This window comes from Peromyscus eremicus, chromosome 3 (genome assembly GCF_949786415.1).
Source record: "Peromyscus eremicus chromosome 3, PerEre_H2_v1, whole genome shotgun sequence".
Classification (NCBI taxonomy): domain Eukaryota; kingdom Metazoa; phylum Chordata; class Mammalia; order Rodentia; family Cricetidae; genus Peromyscus; species Peromyscus eremicus.
This window is the reverse complement of record NC_081418.1, coordinates 60,411,282-60,431,743: the sequence shown is the minus strand read 5'-3', so window position 1 is coordinate 60,431,743 and position 20,462 is coordinate 60,411,282. Positions and strand designations below refer to the sequence as shown.

At 39.5% G+C, this 20,462-nt stretch overlaps 1 protein-coding gene across 4 annotated transcripts in view; it reads left to right on the top strand.

Moving 5' to 3' along the window:
* The window catches only part of Kmt2c (lysine methyltransferase 2C), a 235,888-nt gene that overhangs the window by 41,938 nt on the left and 173,488 nt on the right, over positions 1-20,462 (top strand). For all 4 annotated transcript variants that reach the window (XM_059257756.1, XM_059257757.1, XM_059257755.1 and 1 more), the window contains exon 2: positions 15,267-15,355. In XM_059257756.1, the coding sequence (XP_059113739.1) occupies positions 15,267-15,355 (89 nt within the window). The remainder of the gene's footprint in view (positions 1-15,266; positions 15,356-20,462) is intronic.

Here is a 20,462-nt window from a genome sequence, read left to right as displayed (position 1 = left end):
ATCTACAGATGGCCACATCTCTGTCAGTGACTTGAGTTATTCCAACTTCCAGAAGTGTGACAGTGTTCACACTTTTAAGATATGCTGATTGTGACATCTTGTTATGGTAGCTCCAAGAAGTTTATACAGCTACCTACTACTTTAGTTTAACAGGCAAATTCACCCTGAAAATAATTTAGGGTTAAGTAGCAGATTCACCCATTTAGCCTTTCCTATTAAGTATAATTGAAAATGAGACAAAAATTTTGTAGTCTTTATTCCAGAATGTATTTTCCCCATTGGAAGTGTTTTCCAGCTCTCACTGAAAAGATTGTGCAAAAAAATTAATGACAAGAAAAACCCTACTAAAATGCAGCTTTATCATTTTTGTATCAATAGCATATGAATGAATGTAGTGTATCCTGTCTTTACTAGAGTTTTCTTATTTGACAACAGTATGATCATAGCCATCTTCCACCTGGCTCTGGATACCATCTCAACCTCTTATTTGAAAACACTTCATAATTCTTGAACTCTTCTTCATCTCTGGACATCACATGTATTTTATCTCCAGAACCAAACTTCTCAGACAGTTCCAATCCATCATTTATGGCTATACTTTCTCTTCTCTTTCTTCTTCCCTCCCTCCCTCCCTTCCTCCCTTCCTCCCAGTTTTTCAAGACAGGGTTTCTCTGTGTGACAGTCCTGGCAGTTCTGGGGCCTGTTTGTAGACCAGGCTGGTCTCAAGCTCATAGAGATCCACCTGGGATTAAAGGAGTTCACCACACCCAGCTCTACTTTTCTCATTTCTAATTCACCACTGCACATTCTGTAATCTGTTTGATATTAGTTTGTCACATTCAGACACTGCAAATTGTGGGGACCTTCGCAGGTATCTTCTATGACAAGTATAACTGTGGACGTTACACAAGCCTTCTTTTGGCTTCTATGGCTGAAAATACCTACACCACTACCTACACTACAAATAGCCAGTGACTGTCTTCATGTCAGTAAACTTAGCACTTTCATACACAGAGACCCAAAAGTGTATCTTTGATCATCTGGTTTCCCCTTCATATTGCTCTAACTACACAGAAACTGAACGCATTTTTGTTGTCTTACTCTTAACTCATTAATCCTATTTCTGAGAACATTAAAAAAAATGATCCATGGCCTCTTGATCATCCTTAAACCTGTTTTACTTAAACATTTATTCCTCTCTTACCTGTCAAATCCAACTCTTTGCAATATCCTCCTGTTTATATCTTTTTTTTTTTTTTTTTTTTTTTTGGTTTTTCGAGGCAGGGTTTCTCTGTGTAGCTTTGTGCCTGTCCTGGAACTCACTTGGTAGCCCAGGCTGGCCTCGAACTCACAGAGATCCACCTGGCTCTGCCTCCCGAGTGCTGGGATTAAAGGTGTGCGCCACCACCACCCGGCTGTTTATATCTTTTATACTAATGCCAGGTAGATATTTTTGAAAATACAAATCTGCTTCTACATTTGTCTTATCATTCCTTTCATTTAGTAGTTATGTAGTCCAAAGCCTTAAAATTGTTATACCTAATTTCCAATTTTGCTTTACTTTCATCTTCAATTTTTCAAACCATCAGAAAAAATTTCAAGGAGTACAAACAGTGGACATTTAAAAAACATTTTGTTTAAAATGAGCATGGTAGCACATGTCTATGATCCTAATACTTCCATTAGGATAGCGTTGTTAGGGGTGGTAGCTTAGCTCAGTTGGTAGAAATCTTGTTCTGGGTTTGAGCCCTGCATGAAACTGGGCATGTGTGGCTGGCAAGATGGTTCATTGTGTAAAGGTGCCTGATGCCAAGCTTGAAGATGTACACGGTGAAAGAAGACTAACTCAGAGCTTGTTCTTAGATCTCCGCATGCCAACACACAATAAATGACTAAGAATGCAAAATCAGGGACTCAAGAAGTGGTTCATCAGTTCAGAGCACTTGCTGTTCTTACAGAAGACTTGGTTTAGTTCCTGGCACCCACATATTGGCTCACCACCATCCATAGGCACAAGCAGATGCACATGTATGTGCTTCTAATGTATATGCCTCTAATACCAGCAATTAAGAAACAGACGAGGATTTAAGGACAACCTGACACACATACCAATTTCTAGACTAGCTTTGGTTATGTGATTGTATCACAGTGAAACAGTAACATTTTATTTATTTATTTATTTATTTATTTATTTATTTATTTATATTTTTATTTTTATTTTTTTGGTTTTTCGAGACAGGATTTCCCTGTGTAGCTTTGGATCCTGTCCTGGAACTCATTCTGTACACTAGGCTGGCCTCTAACTCACAGAGACCCTCCTGCCTCTGCCTCCTGAGTGCTGAGATTAAAGGCATGCGCCACCACTATCCCACTGAAACAGCAATTTTTTTAAAAAAATGCCATGCTAATAGATCTTAAGGAAGTTATGGTAAACATAATACAAAATTGCTAGCATTTAAAATAAATTAGGTACCTTGTATTCATACATTCTGTGTCCAGGGATACACAGCCACAGATTGGAAACAGGCAATTAAAAATTACATTGCTAACAAACATGAGATTTCCCTGTCATTTCCTCCTAAACAATATACTATAATATCTCTTTGCATAGCATTTGTATCCTATTAAGTGTTGATTCTAATGATGATTTTATGGGCAGGTGCAGGTAGCAGTGGCATATGCTTGTAGTCCCAACTACTTGGAAGGCCAAGATGCTGGAAATCACTTTTAGCTAGAGTTAAAGATTGGTTTGAGCAATATATCCAGATTCCAGGCCAAGAACATGACATATGAATTACAAGAGCAAAAATTATATGCAAATATCAGTTCCCATGTCAAGAAAATGACATGAACTATAAGGCAAAGCTTATATGCAAATATCAGACCATATTTATGAGGGACTATCTGAGGCTTTTGGCATAGGAAAATCTTTTGGAACTATCCAAGAATAACTTAATGTTTCAATTTAGAATTTTGGGAAGGGCTTCTGGGTAGTAGTTGTGGGGATCAAATCAAAGGTCCTAAATATGTTATGGAAGATGACCTTGAAATGTATCTTATTGCCTCTACAAGTGCTGGGATTATAGGTATGTGGTAACATGCCTGGTTTTATGTGTAGATCAAATCCAGGACTTCATGAATGCTAGGTGAGCATTCTTCTAACTAAGCCACATCCCCAGCCCTAGAAGTACATTTTTTTTTGGCCTTGAACTCACGGAGATCCAACTGGCTCTCCTTTCTGAGTGCTGGGATTAAAGGCATGTGCCACTATCGCCTAGCTAGAAGGAAGTGCTATTTTGGGGAAAGTGCTACATTAATCATTCTTTAATATAATAGTGCTTAGGGCACAGTGAGTCCTTTGACCAGTGTCGTTTGATTTTTGCATTGACTCTTTTATCTTGAAAGGGCTGAAAACATTTAAAGACAGCCTACAGATTAGTTTACCAAACATTATAAATTTGAACTCATGAGAAATGTTTTAAAATTCAAATACAATTTTTTTTTTATGATATAATCCCAGGTATTTTTCGGGTTCTAATGCAGTTTTACCAAAAAAAAGGGGAGGGGGGAGGGATATGATTACCTTGATTAGGGTATGTCTTAATGTTTCTATTGATGTCAAGAGACACCATGACCACAGCAACTTTTATAAAGGAAAACATTTAGTTAGGGTGGCTTATAATTTCAGAAGTTTAGTCCATTATCATCATGGCAAGACATAGAGGTGTGCAGGCAGACTGGTGCTGGAGAAGGAACTGAGAATTCTACACCTTGATCCATAGGCAACAGGAAGTGAACTATGTTACTGGGTGTAGCTTGAGGATAAGAGACCTCAAAGCACAACCTACAGTGACACACTTCTTTCTACAAGGCCACACCTACTCCAACAAAGCCACACCTCCTAATAGTGCCACTCCTTTGGGGGTCATTTTCCTTCAAACCACCACAGGGCATATTCATGTTTTTTAAAGCGTGTATATGATTATTTAAATGTATTTATTGTTGTAGTAGGCCGGAAGAATGGCAAGTGGTTAAGAGTGCATACTGCTCTTGCTGATGACCCAAATTCAGTTTCTGTCATTCATATGGTAGCTCACAACTAGTTCCAGGGACTCTGATGCCTTTTGGTTTCCCTGAGTACCAGGTATGAACATGGTGTGCATATACACATGCAGGCAAAACACCCATACACATTAAGATATCCTAAAAGAAAATTTGAGCCATATGTTTACTTAAATATATCTACTTCAGTGAGACTGAAACAGTGCTGTATGTGTTTATCATAAAGTAACAAATGGTACAAATCACAAGTACAATGATAATCATTGGAAGCTCTCTTGTATTTCTTTCCACATATTTTTGGCTTGTAGATAAGACATGTACAATGAAACATAAAGACATAGGAATATTTGCTTCTTTATTTTTTGAGATAGGATAGCATGTATCCCAAGTTTGTCTTTACCATCTGTGCAGTTAAAGATGGCCTTAACTTTTGATTCTCCTGACTCCTGCCAACTGCTGTTGTTACATGTATGCACCACTATGCTTTGTTTGATGTGCTTCTTGGGATAGAACCCAGGGCTTCATGCATGCCAGATTCTCTACAACTGAATGTTTTTAATTTTTTGTTGTTTAGTCAATTTTTTTTTTTGAGAGTCAGTATTGCTGTAGCTTTTAATGTCCTCAAATTTGTTTTGCTATTAACTCAAGCTCAAGATTATAGACGTATGCCACCATATCTGGCTGGTGTAAATTTTGTTTTTTTGATAAATGTGAAAGGAGGCTGGAGAGATGGTTTAGAAGATGCATTGTTGGGGCTGGAGAGGTGGCTCAGCGGTTAAGAGCACTGGCTACTCTTCCAGAGGTCCTGAGTTCAATTCCCAGCAACCACATGGTGGCTCACAACCATCTATAATGAGATCTGGTGCCCTCTTCTGGCCTGCAGGCATATATGTATACATAATAAATAAATAAAATCTTTTAAAAAAATGTATTGTCTGCTCTTCCAGGTTCAATTCCTAACACCCATATGACAGCTCACAACTCTCTGTAATTCTAGTTCCAAGGGCCCCACATACAGACATTCACACGGGCAAAACACCATTGCACACAAAATAAAAGTAATAAGTTATTTAGAAACATGTGATTGTACTGAACATTTTCTTATAATATTGTCTCTACCCACCCACCATGTACACCTTGAATTCCTCTTTAGCCCAAACTGGTCTTGAACTTGTGACTATCTTCTTTCCTTAGCCTCTGAGATGCTTGGATTTACAGGTATGTGCTTGGCTTTATTTTATTTACCTTATTTCTTGCCTTTTCCTCTTTTACTTATTTTAAAATTTTTTTGTCTAACCTGCGCTACATAGTGAATTCCATGCCTAGCCATTGCTGTATAATGAGACCCTGTCTAAAAAACATACAATATTTGTATGTGGGGTTCACACATGCAGTTCAGAGAATAACTTTGGGAGTTGGTTCTGGCCTTCCACCTTGTTTTTGAGCAGGGTCTCTCTTGTTTCTGCTGCTGAGGTACATATACCAGCCTCTGTTTCTACCTCCTATTTCCCACTGTAGCAGTCCTGGGTTTACAGATGCTTGCTAGTCCATCAGGACTTTTATATGAGCTCTGAGAATTGTCAGACTGGTCAGGTCTATGAAGTAAGTGCTTGTACTTACAGAGTTATCTTCTTGACCCTCTTATTTTTAGGATAGAGTTTGTTTGTTTAGCCCTGCCTGGCTTGGAATTTGTTAGGTAGACCACACTGGTCCCTTGCTATAACTCCTCTGCTGGGATTACAAGCCTGTGCTAGTATGCCTTGCTAATTCCCGAAGTTGTCTTTTTCCTTTCTATAAAATGTTGATTGTTGTGATAACACCACAGAGTACTGTTAGTTAGAACTATGGTGGCTAAATCTCAGGCTTATCACAGTAGCGTAGTCTTGGCTTGATCTCTGATGTCAGCACCTGATGTCCAAGCATTGATGTTTGCCACAAAGAGAAGAGGTGATGGATTGAATGTTGCAGGGAGATTTGAGGACAAGTACTGGGTGTGGAAAAGAAGCTTCTGTCGGTATTGCTTGCATTTCAATCATATGTAAGGGAAGTTGCAAAATGTCAACCAGCTGCATGCCTAGGTGAAAAAGAAGCCAGTCAGACTGCCAGTGTACTTTGTGCAGTGCCTGGTAGAGTTCACAAGTCCCTTGACCTTTCAGGGACTGTTTCAGCCTGTTGTCTGGATGATGGCAATGAGAAATTAGAAGTATTCTTTTAGTAAAAATGTGTAAATGTCTTACTAGTTATGAAAATATTTTAAATAGAGACTGTCTCCCCCCCCCCCCCCCCCCCGCCCCGCCCTGTTTCAACATCTGAGGCCCAGCGAGTTCTAGCGCCAGACTTTGACTTCGGCGGTCTTTACATAGGACCTGTGCTTTAAAGTAGTGAAGGTTCTGAACGCACCAGCACACTTCTACTGAGCTCGGTCTGAAAGAAAGCTTTCTTCCGCTGATAACTTTCAGCACAGGTCTTCGTGCTAAAATAATTCTCTCATATATATGGCTTTCCACTTGCTATCCCTCCTCTTTTAAAAATTAGCCACATTCCTTCCTAAGGAAATCCTTTCCCCTTTACTCTCTTTTTTACTAAATTCTCTGTTTTGAAAAATTGTTATATGTAAGTATGTAGAGAATAATATAGTGAACCCCTATACTATCATCACTTACCTAAAACAGCAACACATACCAGCCTAATTTCTTTATTATTTTTTGATAAAATATATTTTATGGAAAAAATAGATTTTTTTGGTTAAACTGAATTATTTTTTTTATAGGTAATAGAAAGTACAATGGATTGTCACTCAGTTGAACAACTGTCATATTTTAGGGATTTTTTTTTTCATCTTGCACCATATTTTTAGTAACTGGTGGTGAGCTGGAAGCATAGAAACTGCTCCATAGTTACAGGTGTATATTTAATATATTTGAAAATTCAAATAATATATTCTGATTATGGTTTCTCCTCTCAGATCCTTCCCACTTCCCCATCCATCTAACTCCACGCTTTTCTTTTCCTTAGAAAACAAACGCAGCCTTATTTCATTTATACTCTTGTCTTGTGTTACTTTGAACCAAGTTTCAGCCATAGTATTATTTCATTTATAAGTATTTTAGAATGTAATCTTTAAAAAGTAAAGATTTTTAAAAATCCTAGTTCCAACTTCATACCTAAAAAAATTAAGCTCAAATTTAAAAAGAATATGTGGGGACTGAAGAGATCTCAGTGGTTAAGAGCCCTTGCTGCTTTTGCAGAGGACCCAGGTTCAGTTCCTAGCACTTACATGGTGGCTTACCCTATAACTCTAGTTTCAGGGGATCCAACAACTTTTTCTGGCCTTGATAGGCACAACACACATGTGGTTCACATATATATACTCAAGCAAATGCTCATACACATAAAATAAAAATAAATCTTTAAAAGCAAAACAAATCAAAATATATGTGTATGTATGTGTGCCTGCTCGTCTCAATGTGTACCACATGTGCAGTTTCTACAGAGACCAGAAGAAGAACTAGAGTTACAAGTGGTTCTGAGTCATCAGATGTGATTCTGGGAATCAAACCCAGAACAAGAAAAGTACTCTTAACTATGAGCCATTTCTCTAGCTCTGAAATAAAATTTGGGTTTCTCTGTGTAATAGCCCTGGTCCTGGAACTTGCTCTGTAGACCAGGCTGTCTTCGCCCTCACAGAGATCCACCTACCTCTGCCTCCCTAGTGCTGGGATTAAAGGCATGCGTCACCACTGCCCTGCTGATAGAATACTTTTTATAAGTAGCCCTCCTGTCTCCCTTTCAATTGGCTTGCTTGCTATGTTGCTCAGGCTTACTCTGTAACCTGTGTTCAAGTGATCCTACCTCAGTTTTCTGAGTGTATCAAGCCTGGCTGCGTATGTTGATGTCCACTCTATTATTATAGAAAAGGCAGTATAAAGGTTTAATTCTTTTGATTTTTCGAGACAGGGTTTCTCTGTGTAGCTTTGCACCTTTCCTGGAACTCACTTGGTAGCCCAGGCTGGCCTTGAACTCACAGAGATCCGCCTGGCTCTGCCTCCCGAGTGCTGGGATTAAAGGCGTGTGCCACCACCGCCCGGCAAGGTTTAATTCTTTCTCCTACTTTGCTTTCACTTAGTTTTAATATAATCAGCAAGCCTGGTACCAGTTAAGAGATGAGACTGCAGAGGTCTTTTAAAGACAACCTAAGGGGTGGTTTTGATTTAGCTGTGAAGGTTGGGGAGACACATTGCAAGTTTTAATCTAAGTGATAGACATATAAGAAGTAATGTACTGGGCTGGAGAGATGGCTCATGGTTAAGAGTATATACTGCTCTTGCAAGAGGACCTGGGTTCAAATCCCAGCAGTCACATTGGGTGGCTCACAGCTGCCAGTCACTCCAGCACCAGGAACATCAGATGCCTCTGGCCTCCACAGGAAACTGCATGTACATTTCACATACTCCTTGTTAGGCATGTATCACGTATGTAAACGTTTTTTAAAAAGTAAGAGGGCTGGAGAGATGGCTCAAAGGATAAGAGCACTGACTGCTCTTCCAGAGTTCCTGAGTTCAATTCACATGGTCGCTGGGAATTGACATGGTCGCTCACAACCATCTGTAATGAGATCTGGTGCCCTCTTCTGGCCTGCAATCATACATGCTGTATACATAATAAATAAGTAAACCTTAAAAAAAAAAAAAAAAGAAAAGAAAAGGAAAAAGAGATGGCTCTGGCAGGACTGAATTTGGTATTGTGTGTGTGTGTGTGTGTGTGTGTGTGTGTGTGTGTGTGTGTGTGTGTGTAAACTTTGTATACAGTCTTCATTTTCTTTTGATGTTCCCATTCCTTTCTCACGCCTTCCTCATGCCTTCCTCTCCCTTACTATTCTGCCACCTTCTAGAACCTTAGTTTTTCAAAGATGACTAGACTGCTACTCACAACTCCAGGGAGGCTACCTAGAAAACAGGACCCCAAGAAAGACACAGGGATCGCCCAATGACAGAGAAATGGATGAGATCTACATGAACAACCTGGACGTGAGTGGGGTAATGAAGGGCGAGGGTCGAGGGAAAGAGAGCTTAGGGGAGCGGCAGATCCCAGCTGGATCAAGAATAGAGAGGAAGAACAAGGAATAAGAGACCATGATAAACTAAGACCACATGAGAACAGGAAGAAGCAAAGTGCTAGAGAGGTCCACAGAAATCCACCAAGATACCTCCACAATAGACTACTGGCAATGGTCGAGAGAAAGCCCGAACTGACCTACTCTGGTGATAGGATGGCCAAACACCCTAATTGTCGGTGCTAGAAACCTCATCCAATGACTGAGGGAACCGGATGCAGAGATCCATGGCCAGGCCCCAGGTGGAGCTCCAGGAGTCCAATTTGCGAGAAAGAGGAGGGTTTGTATGAGTGAGAATTGTTGAGATCAAGATTGGAAAAAACAAAGGGACAAATAGCCAAACAATGGAAACACATGAACTATGAACCAATAGCTGAGGAGCCCCCAACTGGATCAGGCCCTCTGGATAAGTGAGACAGTTGATTAGCTTACTCTGTTTGGGAGGCATCCAGGCACTGGGACTGGGACCTGTCCTCAGTGCATGAGCTGGCTGTTTGGAACCTGGGGTTTATACAGGGACACTTGGCTCAGCCTGGGATGAGGGGACTGGACCTGCCTGGACTGAATCTACCAGGTTGAACTCAATCCCCAGGGGAGTCTTTGCCCTAGAGGAAATGGCAATGTGGGGTGGGCTGGGGGGAAGCTGGGGGTGGGGTGGTGAGGGGAGAGAACAAGGGAATCCGTGGCTGATATGTAAAATTAAATTGAATTATAAAATTAAAAAAAGAGAAGAAACAAACAAACAAACAAAAAGAATCTTAGTGTTTTGTTTTGTTTTCTAATGTTGGGCAACCGGCAAGGCTAGAACTGAGGTTGTTTAAAAAGTGATTGATGGGGCTAGAGAGATGGCTTAGCAGTTAAGAGCCCCTGTTACTCTTGAAGAGGATCTGGGTTCGATTTCTAATGCTCACATGGTAGTTCACAACCACCTGTAACCTGTGACCACCAGTTCTATTGGATCCTATGTCCTCTTGACTTTTTGGGCACCAGGCATACGTGAGATGCACAAGCATACACACAGGCAAACATTCACATTACATTTTAAACAAAAGCCATTGATTGTTAAAGAGTCTCTGCTGCTGTCTTAGGATCAATTTTTCTTGTTGATCATAGTAACAGGAATAAAGATGGTACATATGTGTAGGTAACTACTGTACATGTAACTGTAGTAGTAGTAGATATGATATTATTATATGTAGTAATAGACATGCTATTACATGTAGTAATCGACTTCCCTACATTTCAGTTTTAAGCTTTCACTTTCTGTAATTCTCTCTCTCTCTCTCTCTCTCTCTCTCTCTCTCTCTCTCTCTCTCTCTCTCTCTCTCTCACACACACACACACACACACACACACACACACACAAGCTTATAACATCTTTCCATCTAAGTCTGTGCTTTTATACAGTAATGACACACTAACCCCCATAGCATGTATTATAGACTTCCAGGTCTCTTATCTTTCCTATCAGTTGTTTCTAGGGATTCTGGTCTAGTAACCAACTAATGGCAGAGTGAGATTCCCTAGTATAACTGATGACAGTATTTGATTCTTAGGAGGTAGTTTGATATTTTAGTATGCCTGTAGTGTTAGGTCGATTCCTCTCTAGATGAATATAGCCAGTAATAATAATATATATGTATATATATTCATAATATATATTAACAGAGACTATATTAGATTGGTCTAATACAACATTGGCAGTCTACACATTATAGAGGCAATAACATCTTTCCAATCTAGACAGTTGAAGTCTAGAAGTCCTTAACCATAGTTGAAAGTTTGGAAGCTCTCTTTTAGAGTGTCTGGTATTTATTTAGTCCTTGTTGAAAGGCCTGAGAAGCTGGAGCCTGATGCCAGCAGGTAGCAGAAGTGATAGATGCAACAACTCAGAAAAGGAAGGGGCATTTAGCCCCATGGACTGTTCTCAGTAAGCCCATTGGAAGGTGCTACGAACATTCAGTCCTGTTTGCTCCTCACTGCCCCCACATATCAGTCCTCTCTAGAAGCACCTCCATAGACACATAAATTTTACTTCTTGATACTCCCTGCTGTGTGTTTCTGTGTGTATGTCTGTCTGTGTGTATGTGTGTGCCCCTGCATGTGTGATTGACTGCATGCCTGTCATGGCACACATGCGGAGGTCAGAGGACAATTTGTGAGAGTTAGTTTTCTTCACCATATGGATCCTGGGGATCAAGCTCAGGTTGTTGGTCTTTGTGCAAAACACCTTTACCCACTGAGCCATCTTGCAGGCCCAAGGAAAATATTTAGTACCATTATGTTATTGTTTCACTTGGTATTTTTAATTTACACACACACACACACACACACACACACACACACACACACACACACTGTAGAAAATATGCAGAAAAGTTGCTTATCTTTTCACATAGGGAGTGTAGTCATAAAAAGATTTATATGTTAGTAACTATAGTTGTGTATGATTTTAGTAGCTCCTGAGTATCATCACTTAAATGATTCACCTGAATAATCTTTTTTGGTAGACAGGGAAATCTCTGCTGGTACCCTGTCATTTTAAAAATTACATTTCAGTTAATTTGTGTGTATGTAGGAAGGGCACATGTGCTGTGGTACTCGGATGGGAGTCCAAAGGATAATTTGCTGGAGTTGATTCCCCTTTTCCACCATGTATATCATACAAATCAAACTCAAGATGTCGTGCTTGGTGGCAAGTACCTTTACCAGCTGAACCATCTTGCAAGTCCTTCATCTCTATTTTGAGAGTTAAACATTGCTCTGATAAAATACCATGACTAAGAAAATTTACAGAAGAAAGAATTTATTTGAGATTATGGTTATAGAGCAGTTATTCTCAACTGTGGGTCATGACCCCTTTGGGTGTCACATGTCAGATATCCTTCATATCAGATGTTTATGTTACGATTAATAACAGCAGCAAAATTACAGTTATGAAGTAGCAACAGAAAAATTTTATACTTAGGTGTAGCCACAACATGACCTGTATTAAAGGGTCGCAGCATTAGGAAGGTTGAGAACCACTGTCTTAGAGGCTTAGAATTTGTCGTGATGGAGAGACCTGGTAGCTGGAGCAGGAAGCAGAGAGCTCATTATGGACCACAAATATAAAGTACAGAGCTAACTTAAAATTGTACCAGGCTTTTAACTCACAAAGCCCACCTCCAGTGACACACCTCCTCTAACAAGGCCTCACCTGCTAAGCCCCAAAACAGCACTACCAGCTGGAGACTAAGTATTCAGATGCCTAAGCCTATGGAGGTCATTTGTCATTCAAACCAATACACGGTGTCTAGATGAATATCCTGCATTTAATGACTTTGTGTGCTTTTATTTTTTCTAATACAATATTTTTATTAATTATTTGGAGATTTCACATCATATACACCAATCACACTCACTCCCCAGTCCTCCCAAGTCTAGCTCCCACCCTTGTGACCCCTGCTCCCCAAAGAAAAAAAGTAAAACAAAACCACAAGTCCAGTTTTTGTCAAACTGCTAGTGGTCAACCCCTTAATGAAAACTGAGTCTTTCCCACCTGCACCCCTGCCAGAAACCCTCAGTTGTGGACAGCTATACTGCAGTATCCTTGTCACAGTTTTAAAGAGTTCTCTTCAATAGTTTCCTGTCCAGGCTGTTATTTTTTGGGGGGTGAGGGAGAGGTTGTCACTGAAGCCTTCTATGTCCCTCTTTCTCAACTGTGACTATGCAGTCATTGATGCCACTGCAAAAGTAGCTTCCTTGCCCTTCTTAGTCAGTGGGATCAGGGATTATGAACTTCCACATGGTTTCCATGGACATCAACACCGCTCTCTTCTTCATCACAGCCACAGACACCACCATCATAGCCCTCATTGTTAGTTCAGGCCAAGGACATCAACATGGTCTCCAGGGCAACACAAGCTAAGGACACTAATATGGTCCCCTGCAGCAGCCTGGCCCATGGACATCAACATGGCCTCAGGTGGCAGCACAGGCCACAGACATCAACATCAACATAGCCCCTGGCTACAACAGGACCATGGACCCAAACATGGCCCTCAGTGGCACCACAGACCCACAGATAGCAACATGGTCTCAGGTGGCTGCACAGACCACTCATATCAACATATTACCCCCTGCTGGGGGATGTCTTTCTGTACGGTGTGAATATATATTGTTCCCCTTGGTTAATAAATAAGCTGCTTTGCCATACTTAGAAGCAGGCAGGAAATACAAGGAGAGAGACAGGAAAGAGAAAGGCGGAGTCTGAAGAGATGCCAGCCTGCCGCCCAAGGAACAACATGCCAACAGACTGGTAAAGCCACAGAATATGTGGCTAGCTAGCAAGAGACCTGTTATAGGCCATACAGTCTGTAATATTAAGCCTCTGAATGATTATTTTATAAGCTGCTGCCAGACTGCAGGGCAGGGTGGGACTGGAGAGAACTTTAAACCATACCCCCCCCCCCCCACTCACACACACAGCATGGTCCACAGACATCAGCATGGCTTCATGTGGCCCCACAGATCACAGACATCTGCGTGGCCTTCAGTGGTGATATGCAGCCTTCTCTCACATCTGTCTTCGTCAAGTCTCTAGCTCTGACTCTCTCCAACACACACACACACACACACACACACACACACACACACACCCCTACACACCTACATCTCTCCATTCCTCTATCTTTCCTGCCTCTTCACCCCATATTCCTCTGTTATTTGATATTTCCTGGGAGACAACCACTTACCCTATTGAGAAACACCAATAAGGGCCACTAAATATGCCTAGAAGAGTGCTCTGCACACAATCATTTATACACACACACACACACACACACACACACACACACACACACACGTATATATGTATATATAACATAAATGAACCAACAGCTTTTGGTTGTAAATTAAAAACAATAAAACTGTGTTGTCTTTTGCAGTTAATAAACAAGATGTTGCCCATTGAGCAGCTCTTTCAGATTTCACTTTAATTAATTTTTCTGTTGGTGACGAACCCAGAGCCTTGTACATGTTAGATAAGTTCTCTACTACTAAGCTGTATAGCCTGTCCTCATCTTCTATTCTAGATTATTATACTGATAATTGAGATTGGATCACATTCGCAACCCTGGCTAGCTTGGAGCTTGTTATGTAGACCAGGCTGACCTCAAACTCTTAGAGATGCAACTGAGGGCTGGGTTAAAGGTTTGAACTACCAGGCCTGGCCACTTACATAAGGTGTTTGTTGTTGTTGTTGTTTGTTTTGTTTTTCCTTTTAAATATACTGAATCATTTATTAGTTTTTTTTCCCCCCAAGACAGGGTTTCTCTGTGTAGCTTTGCACCATGGGCTGGAGAGATGGCTCAGCCATTAAAGGCTAGGCTCACAACCAAAAATAGTTTTTTTTTTTTGTTTTTTTTTTTTAAATTTCTGTGTTTCTAAGTGTGCATGTATGAATGAGTCATCGAGCACTTATGGAGGTCAGACAGCAGCTTGTAGGGGTTTGTTTACTCCTTTCACCATGTGGGTCCCAACTCGGTATCAGGGTTGGAGGTAAGCAAGAACCTTTCCTCACTGAATCATCTTCTGGCCTAATTACTTGAGCTTTTCAGTAAATTTAAATTTCACTAAATGTAGAATAAAACCCTTTTTAAGTATGAACTTTGTAAAGGAATTTAAAAGCCACCAGTGGATACAGAAAAAGTCTTGGAAAAATCAGTTCAAAGAGAGAGAAATCCTGAATCAGTACTTCCAAACATAAGATTTGTCACTTTGTTCTGTCCTCACATTCAGGCTTTATGGAAGAAAATATTTTATACTTGATGCACTGTTATGCTGGGGAAAGCTTAAATTTTATGTTATACTTTCCAAATGTGCTTTATATGTAAGTGTTCAAATCGAAGCCTTAAAATTCAACATTTATCTGGGTGTGGTGGTGCATGCTACACATCTCAGTAGTTGGGAGGATGAGGCAGGAAGACGAGGAGTCCAAGGCCAGCTTGGGTTACATCTGAGAATGTCTCAAAAGACAACCAAGAAAAAATTTTAGTGTTTAACTTTATGTGGTTTTTTTTTTTTAAATTATCATTATTTTTTGCTGTAGGCCTCGAAGTAGAGGAAAATCTACAGTGGAAGATGAGGACAGCATGGATGGCCTGGAGACGACGGAAACAGAAAACATTGTGGAAACAGGTATTGGATTTTTTTTTTCCAGGTATTGGATCTTAATGAGAGTTTTGACAGAAATACATAATGATTTGTACTTATTTATATACTGTCCATACCGTTTGTATAGAAATGTCCTGTGTTAGAATTTGTCTGTACACAAAACTCTTCCGTCTGTTTTGATGTCTACTGATAGAGTGAAAAACAGGTCTCTTTCTCAGTTTTTCCTTATTTAGTTTGAATCATTTTGTATATATGAATTTCTCTTATGAAAGCAAAATTGCAAGTTTCTGAAAGAAACTCACTTTATGCTTTTAGTATGATAGGTCATAGTATATTTCTGACTTGTGAACCATCAAGTATTTGTTCAAAGCTTATTTTGTTGGTATGAATATGGAGGAAAAATGTTTGTATGGTTGTATAAAGTCCATTAATTTCTGTTGAGCTCAGCCTTTACATATCTTAAACATACTGATAAGTACCTTAAATATACCTGCAAGAGCGGACAAGTAAGATATCAAAAATAATTTCCAAAACACTTAAGTTAGTCATTTAATAAGTTGTGGGATTCATTGTGTGAGTAGAAAATGTCTACACGGGATAGTCTCTTCTGTCAGTGTTTTCTACACTTGGATGGCATCTTAATGGTTACTCTTCAAGCTGAGTATTATCTTGATGTTTATAGAATCTCATGAAGTTCCTTAGAAAAAAATTAAAAGTTTGCTTCATTTTTTCTAAAAATAGTATTTCTTTATGTGTTTGAACTTTGCCTGCATGTATATATGTGCACCATGTGCATGTGGGGCACCCAAAGAGGTCAGAAGAGGATGTTGGAGTCCTTGGAACTGGAATTACAGGCAGTTGTGAGCCACAATATGTTTGCTTGGAATCAAACCTAGATCCTCTGGTGGAGCAGCCAGTACTCATAACCACCAAGCTGTCTTTCCAGCTCCACTTAATTTACTTATTTTTTTTAATTATCATGTGTGTGTATTTGTGGGTGTGGGTGGTCAGAGGACAACCTGTGAAAGTTCTCTTCTTCCACTATATGAATTGTGGGAATCAGATTTGGGGCATGAGGCTTGGCAGCAAGCTCCTTTACTCAGTTAGCCATCTCTCATAAGCGCTTGCTTTACTTTTAAGATATTTTCTAGAAAATACTTTATGATTATTTTCATTTCATTTATTTTTGAGACAGGATTTCTCTTGGCTGTCCTGGAACTTGTTCTGTAGTTTCAGGCCGGCCTCAAACTCAGAGATCCACCTGCCTTTGCCTCCTGAGTGCTAGTATCAAAGGCGTGTGCTAATACTACCTAGCTCTTTATGATTATTTCTTATTATGTGAGAATAGAGTTCTTGGAAAGCCTTTATATACTTTTCCTTTCTGTTGCATTTCTTTTTTTTTTTTCGAGACAGGGTTTCTCTGTGTAGCTTTGCGCCTTTTCCTGGAACTCACTTGGTAGCCCAGGCTGGCCTCGAACTCACAGAGATCCGCCTGGCTCTGCCTCCCGAGTGCTGGGATTAAAGGCGTGCGCCACCACCGCCCGGCTCTGTTGCATTTCTTTAGTTACTAGAGTGGCAAAGTGAAGCTTGGAGATTTGAATCTCAGTGCCCCTCCTCCCCTTTTTTCTAAGATTTATTTATTTATTATGTATACAGTGTTCTGTTTGTATGAATGTCTGCACACCAGAAGAGGGCACCAGATCTCATTATAGATGGTTGTGAGCTACCATGTGGTTGCTGGGAATTAAACTAGGGAACTCTGGAAGAGCAATCAGTGCTCTTAACCTCTGAGCCATCTCTCCAGCCCTTTTTTTGTTTTGTTGTTGTTGTTTTTTTTTTTTTTTTTTTTTTTTTTTTTTTTTTTTTTTTTTTTTTTTTTTTTTTTTTGGTTTTTCGAGACAGGGTTTCTCTGTGTAGCTTTACGCCTTTCCTGGAACTCACTTGGTAGCCCAGGCTGGCCTTGAACTCACAGAGATCCGCCTGCCTTTGCCTCCCCAGTGCTGGGATTAAAGGCGTGGGCCACCACCACTCAGCAATTTTTATTTCTTATTTTTTTTTTAAAGACACGATTTCTCCGTGTACTCTGGCTCTCCTGTATCTCATTCTGTAGATCAGGGTGGCCTTGAACTCAGAGACCCACCTGCCTCTGCCTCCTGGAATTAAAGGCACATACCACTACACCCAGCGCTTTTAAAAAATTTTAAGTGACATTTTTAACATGATTATCTTATAAATTACATTAAAATGGTGCCATCCAGCAATCTTCTTAATGTACCCATCAGTATTCTTGTTTGGGTATTCTGTTATTGAGTGAAGATTTCTATGTTATTCTTTTTTTGTTTGGTTGATTTTTTTTTTTGTTTTTGTTTTTTGTTTTTTTTTTTTTTTTTGTTTTGTTTTGTTTTTTTTTTTTAGTTTTTTGAGCCAGGGTTTTATTGGTGGAAGTATTAAGGCAATTCCACATAATTAAAAGGGAGATTTGTTTTGTGAGGTAACTTACAAGTAAAGGGATAGGTTACAGGGTCTGGGAGAGGTGAAGTGCAGTCCAGCAGTGTTCTCTGGAGAACTCTGCTTGGTCTACCTCCAGTGTGCAGGATCCAGGAACCAAGAGAGCTGGCCCATCCGGATCTCAGGTCTTAAGGGCTCCTGTCTCAGCCCCGCCTTGTAGGCGTGACAGTTACTGGAAGCTTCAATGGGGGTAGTACTTCCAGGTCAAAAGGCTGGAACAGCTACCCACTACATCTCCCCCTTTTGTCTAAATAAGAAAGTTCTAACCTAATATAGAACTATATACAATAGGAATGATTATCAAATATTGTCCAGGAGGAATAATGGATAATGACCTAGATAAGATGGAACTACAACCAACACGAACAATATCAAACAAGAGACACATACTAAAATCCAGAGCCGTCTGGAGCGTGGGTAGGTGGCGCGTTACAGAGATCATTCCAAAAGGTTCCCTATCCTGAAGAACCTGAATCTAATACTTAATATGTTCTAGCTAAGATAGAAGATTGTAACTGTTAAGTCTTCAGTCCCATCAAAGACCCGAGAAACAGGAGAAGGATGCAAGCAACTTTTAGAGACAGCTGGCAGCCTGGACAGTCACCTAATGTTTTTCAGCATTGTTGGTGCATTCAAATTGACTACAGGCCTAGAGTATCTGACAGACCATTTTCAGAAGCAGGAATTCTGAAAGACCATCTTACCCTGTCTTGGCAGAGTTCAGTAGTTTCTTTTCCTTGTGTCCCGCTTGTCCAGAAAGGACAGCATTCATATTGTCAGCAGTCGAGGCAAGGACAGCTCTTTGCCCAGCAGGCCATTTTGTGCCAAGAAGAACAAACTTCCAAATGGAAATGTCTTAGAAGCCCAGCATTCTCTCGGGATCAAATTGGTGCTGCCAGGAGCAATTGTGTCTCACATCAATAGAATTCTAAGTTATTTAAATGCCATATTCTCTAGGTGTATGAAGTGTTTGAAGATTACCTGTCCATCTGACCTATGTATCTGTAAATCTGGATAACCAAATAACGTAACTATGGAGATGACAAGCATAGGTGACAATAAATCTGTAAGTCTTATCTACCTGAATAACCTAAGGACTAAGGCTTCACGTAAACAAGGTAAACAGTTTGTAAGAAAATGTATGGTAAAAGGACAGTGACTTCAAAATTGTGACAATACACAAAATATCTTTAACAGAGGTAGGAATATATAGTGCAATATGACAGTAGTTCTAAATATATATTAATATACAAAATATCCTAAACAGAGTTAGAACATACATACAGTATGCAGATATAAATTTACATTTGCATCAATGTACAAAATATTTTAAATAAGAGTAGAAATATATATACATTACAACAAATAGTTTTGTATTTGTATCAATATACAAATTATCTTAAACAGGAATATAAAAATAGTTTACATTTGTATCAATATACAAGAATCCATAACAGTGCAAATTATCTATTTTACTAAATTTGTTTACTAGTATGTACAATAATCTACCATAATATCTTATACCTATCCATTTCACTTTCTTCTTTTTTCTTTCTTTCTTTCTTTCTTTTTTTTTTTTTTTTTAAAGAGAATACTGAGTCTAGTATTTTTTTCCACCCCAACCCCATAACTATCATCCATAACCCTGAGAAGCGTGGAAACCTTTGGGAGAAAGGGTATCGTTTTCTTAGAATTGCTTTCTGCTGTTTAGGAGGTGATGGTATCTCTGTTGGGTTCTGTAAGAAAGCTCAGATAGGTAAGTCTCAGTTGGACTAACTGTAGATTCTGCAACTAGTCTCAGAGTAATGAGTAAGATTGTCTGAGATTCTGGCTAGAAGTGTAGTATGATGATGAGTACCATGGCATCATTCTAGACTGGGTAGAGTTGTTGTAGGGCCCCATCTTCCTTCTGGAGATTTTAGAGATTGCTAATGGAAAAACTTTTTACTGTGAAAAACTTAAACATTATTAATATCAAAATGGAAAGTTTGGATTTAAAGGTGGCATGATATGTAAGAAAGGATTCCAAGAAATCAAGAGTAAGCATGGAGAGAATTAGAATCTTGAAGAAGACAATGATCTTATTTTTTTTTTTTTTTTTTGGTTTTCTTCTGTCCTACACCAGAGGGCTCTTCTGATATGGGACTAAAGAATTTCTCAACCTTTTCTTCTTTTAGCAATATGCTTGGGTTTAGAGAAGGAGTGAACCAATTCCATCTCCAAAGCCAGCTTGGTTTATAATTGAATTGCAGCCACAGCTTTTCTAGAATAAAAGAGATATAGATGTTAGGCAGTGAGATTTTACTCTGTGTAGATTGGTACCAATAGATTTTTTCTTTTTGTTGTAGACGTCTTGATATCCAAGGCCTTATGATTTCTGGAAGATGGGTATTTCCATTATCCTGGAAAGACAAAAACAGAATCCTATCCCATCCCTTGTTTGTTAAATTTTTCTTACAACTTGTAGAGATGTCACATTGGTAGATGAGGTTTTACTTCTCTTCATCAAGGGGTCTCTTCTGTTCGAATAGAATTTTTATTAATTTTGTTGATATCTATAGCTTTTTTTTCTCCTGTAGAAACAAAAGCAAAACCCCTTTCCCAACATAGGACATATCCAGGT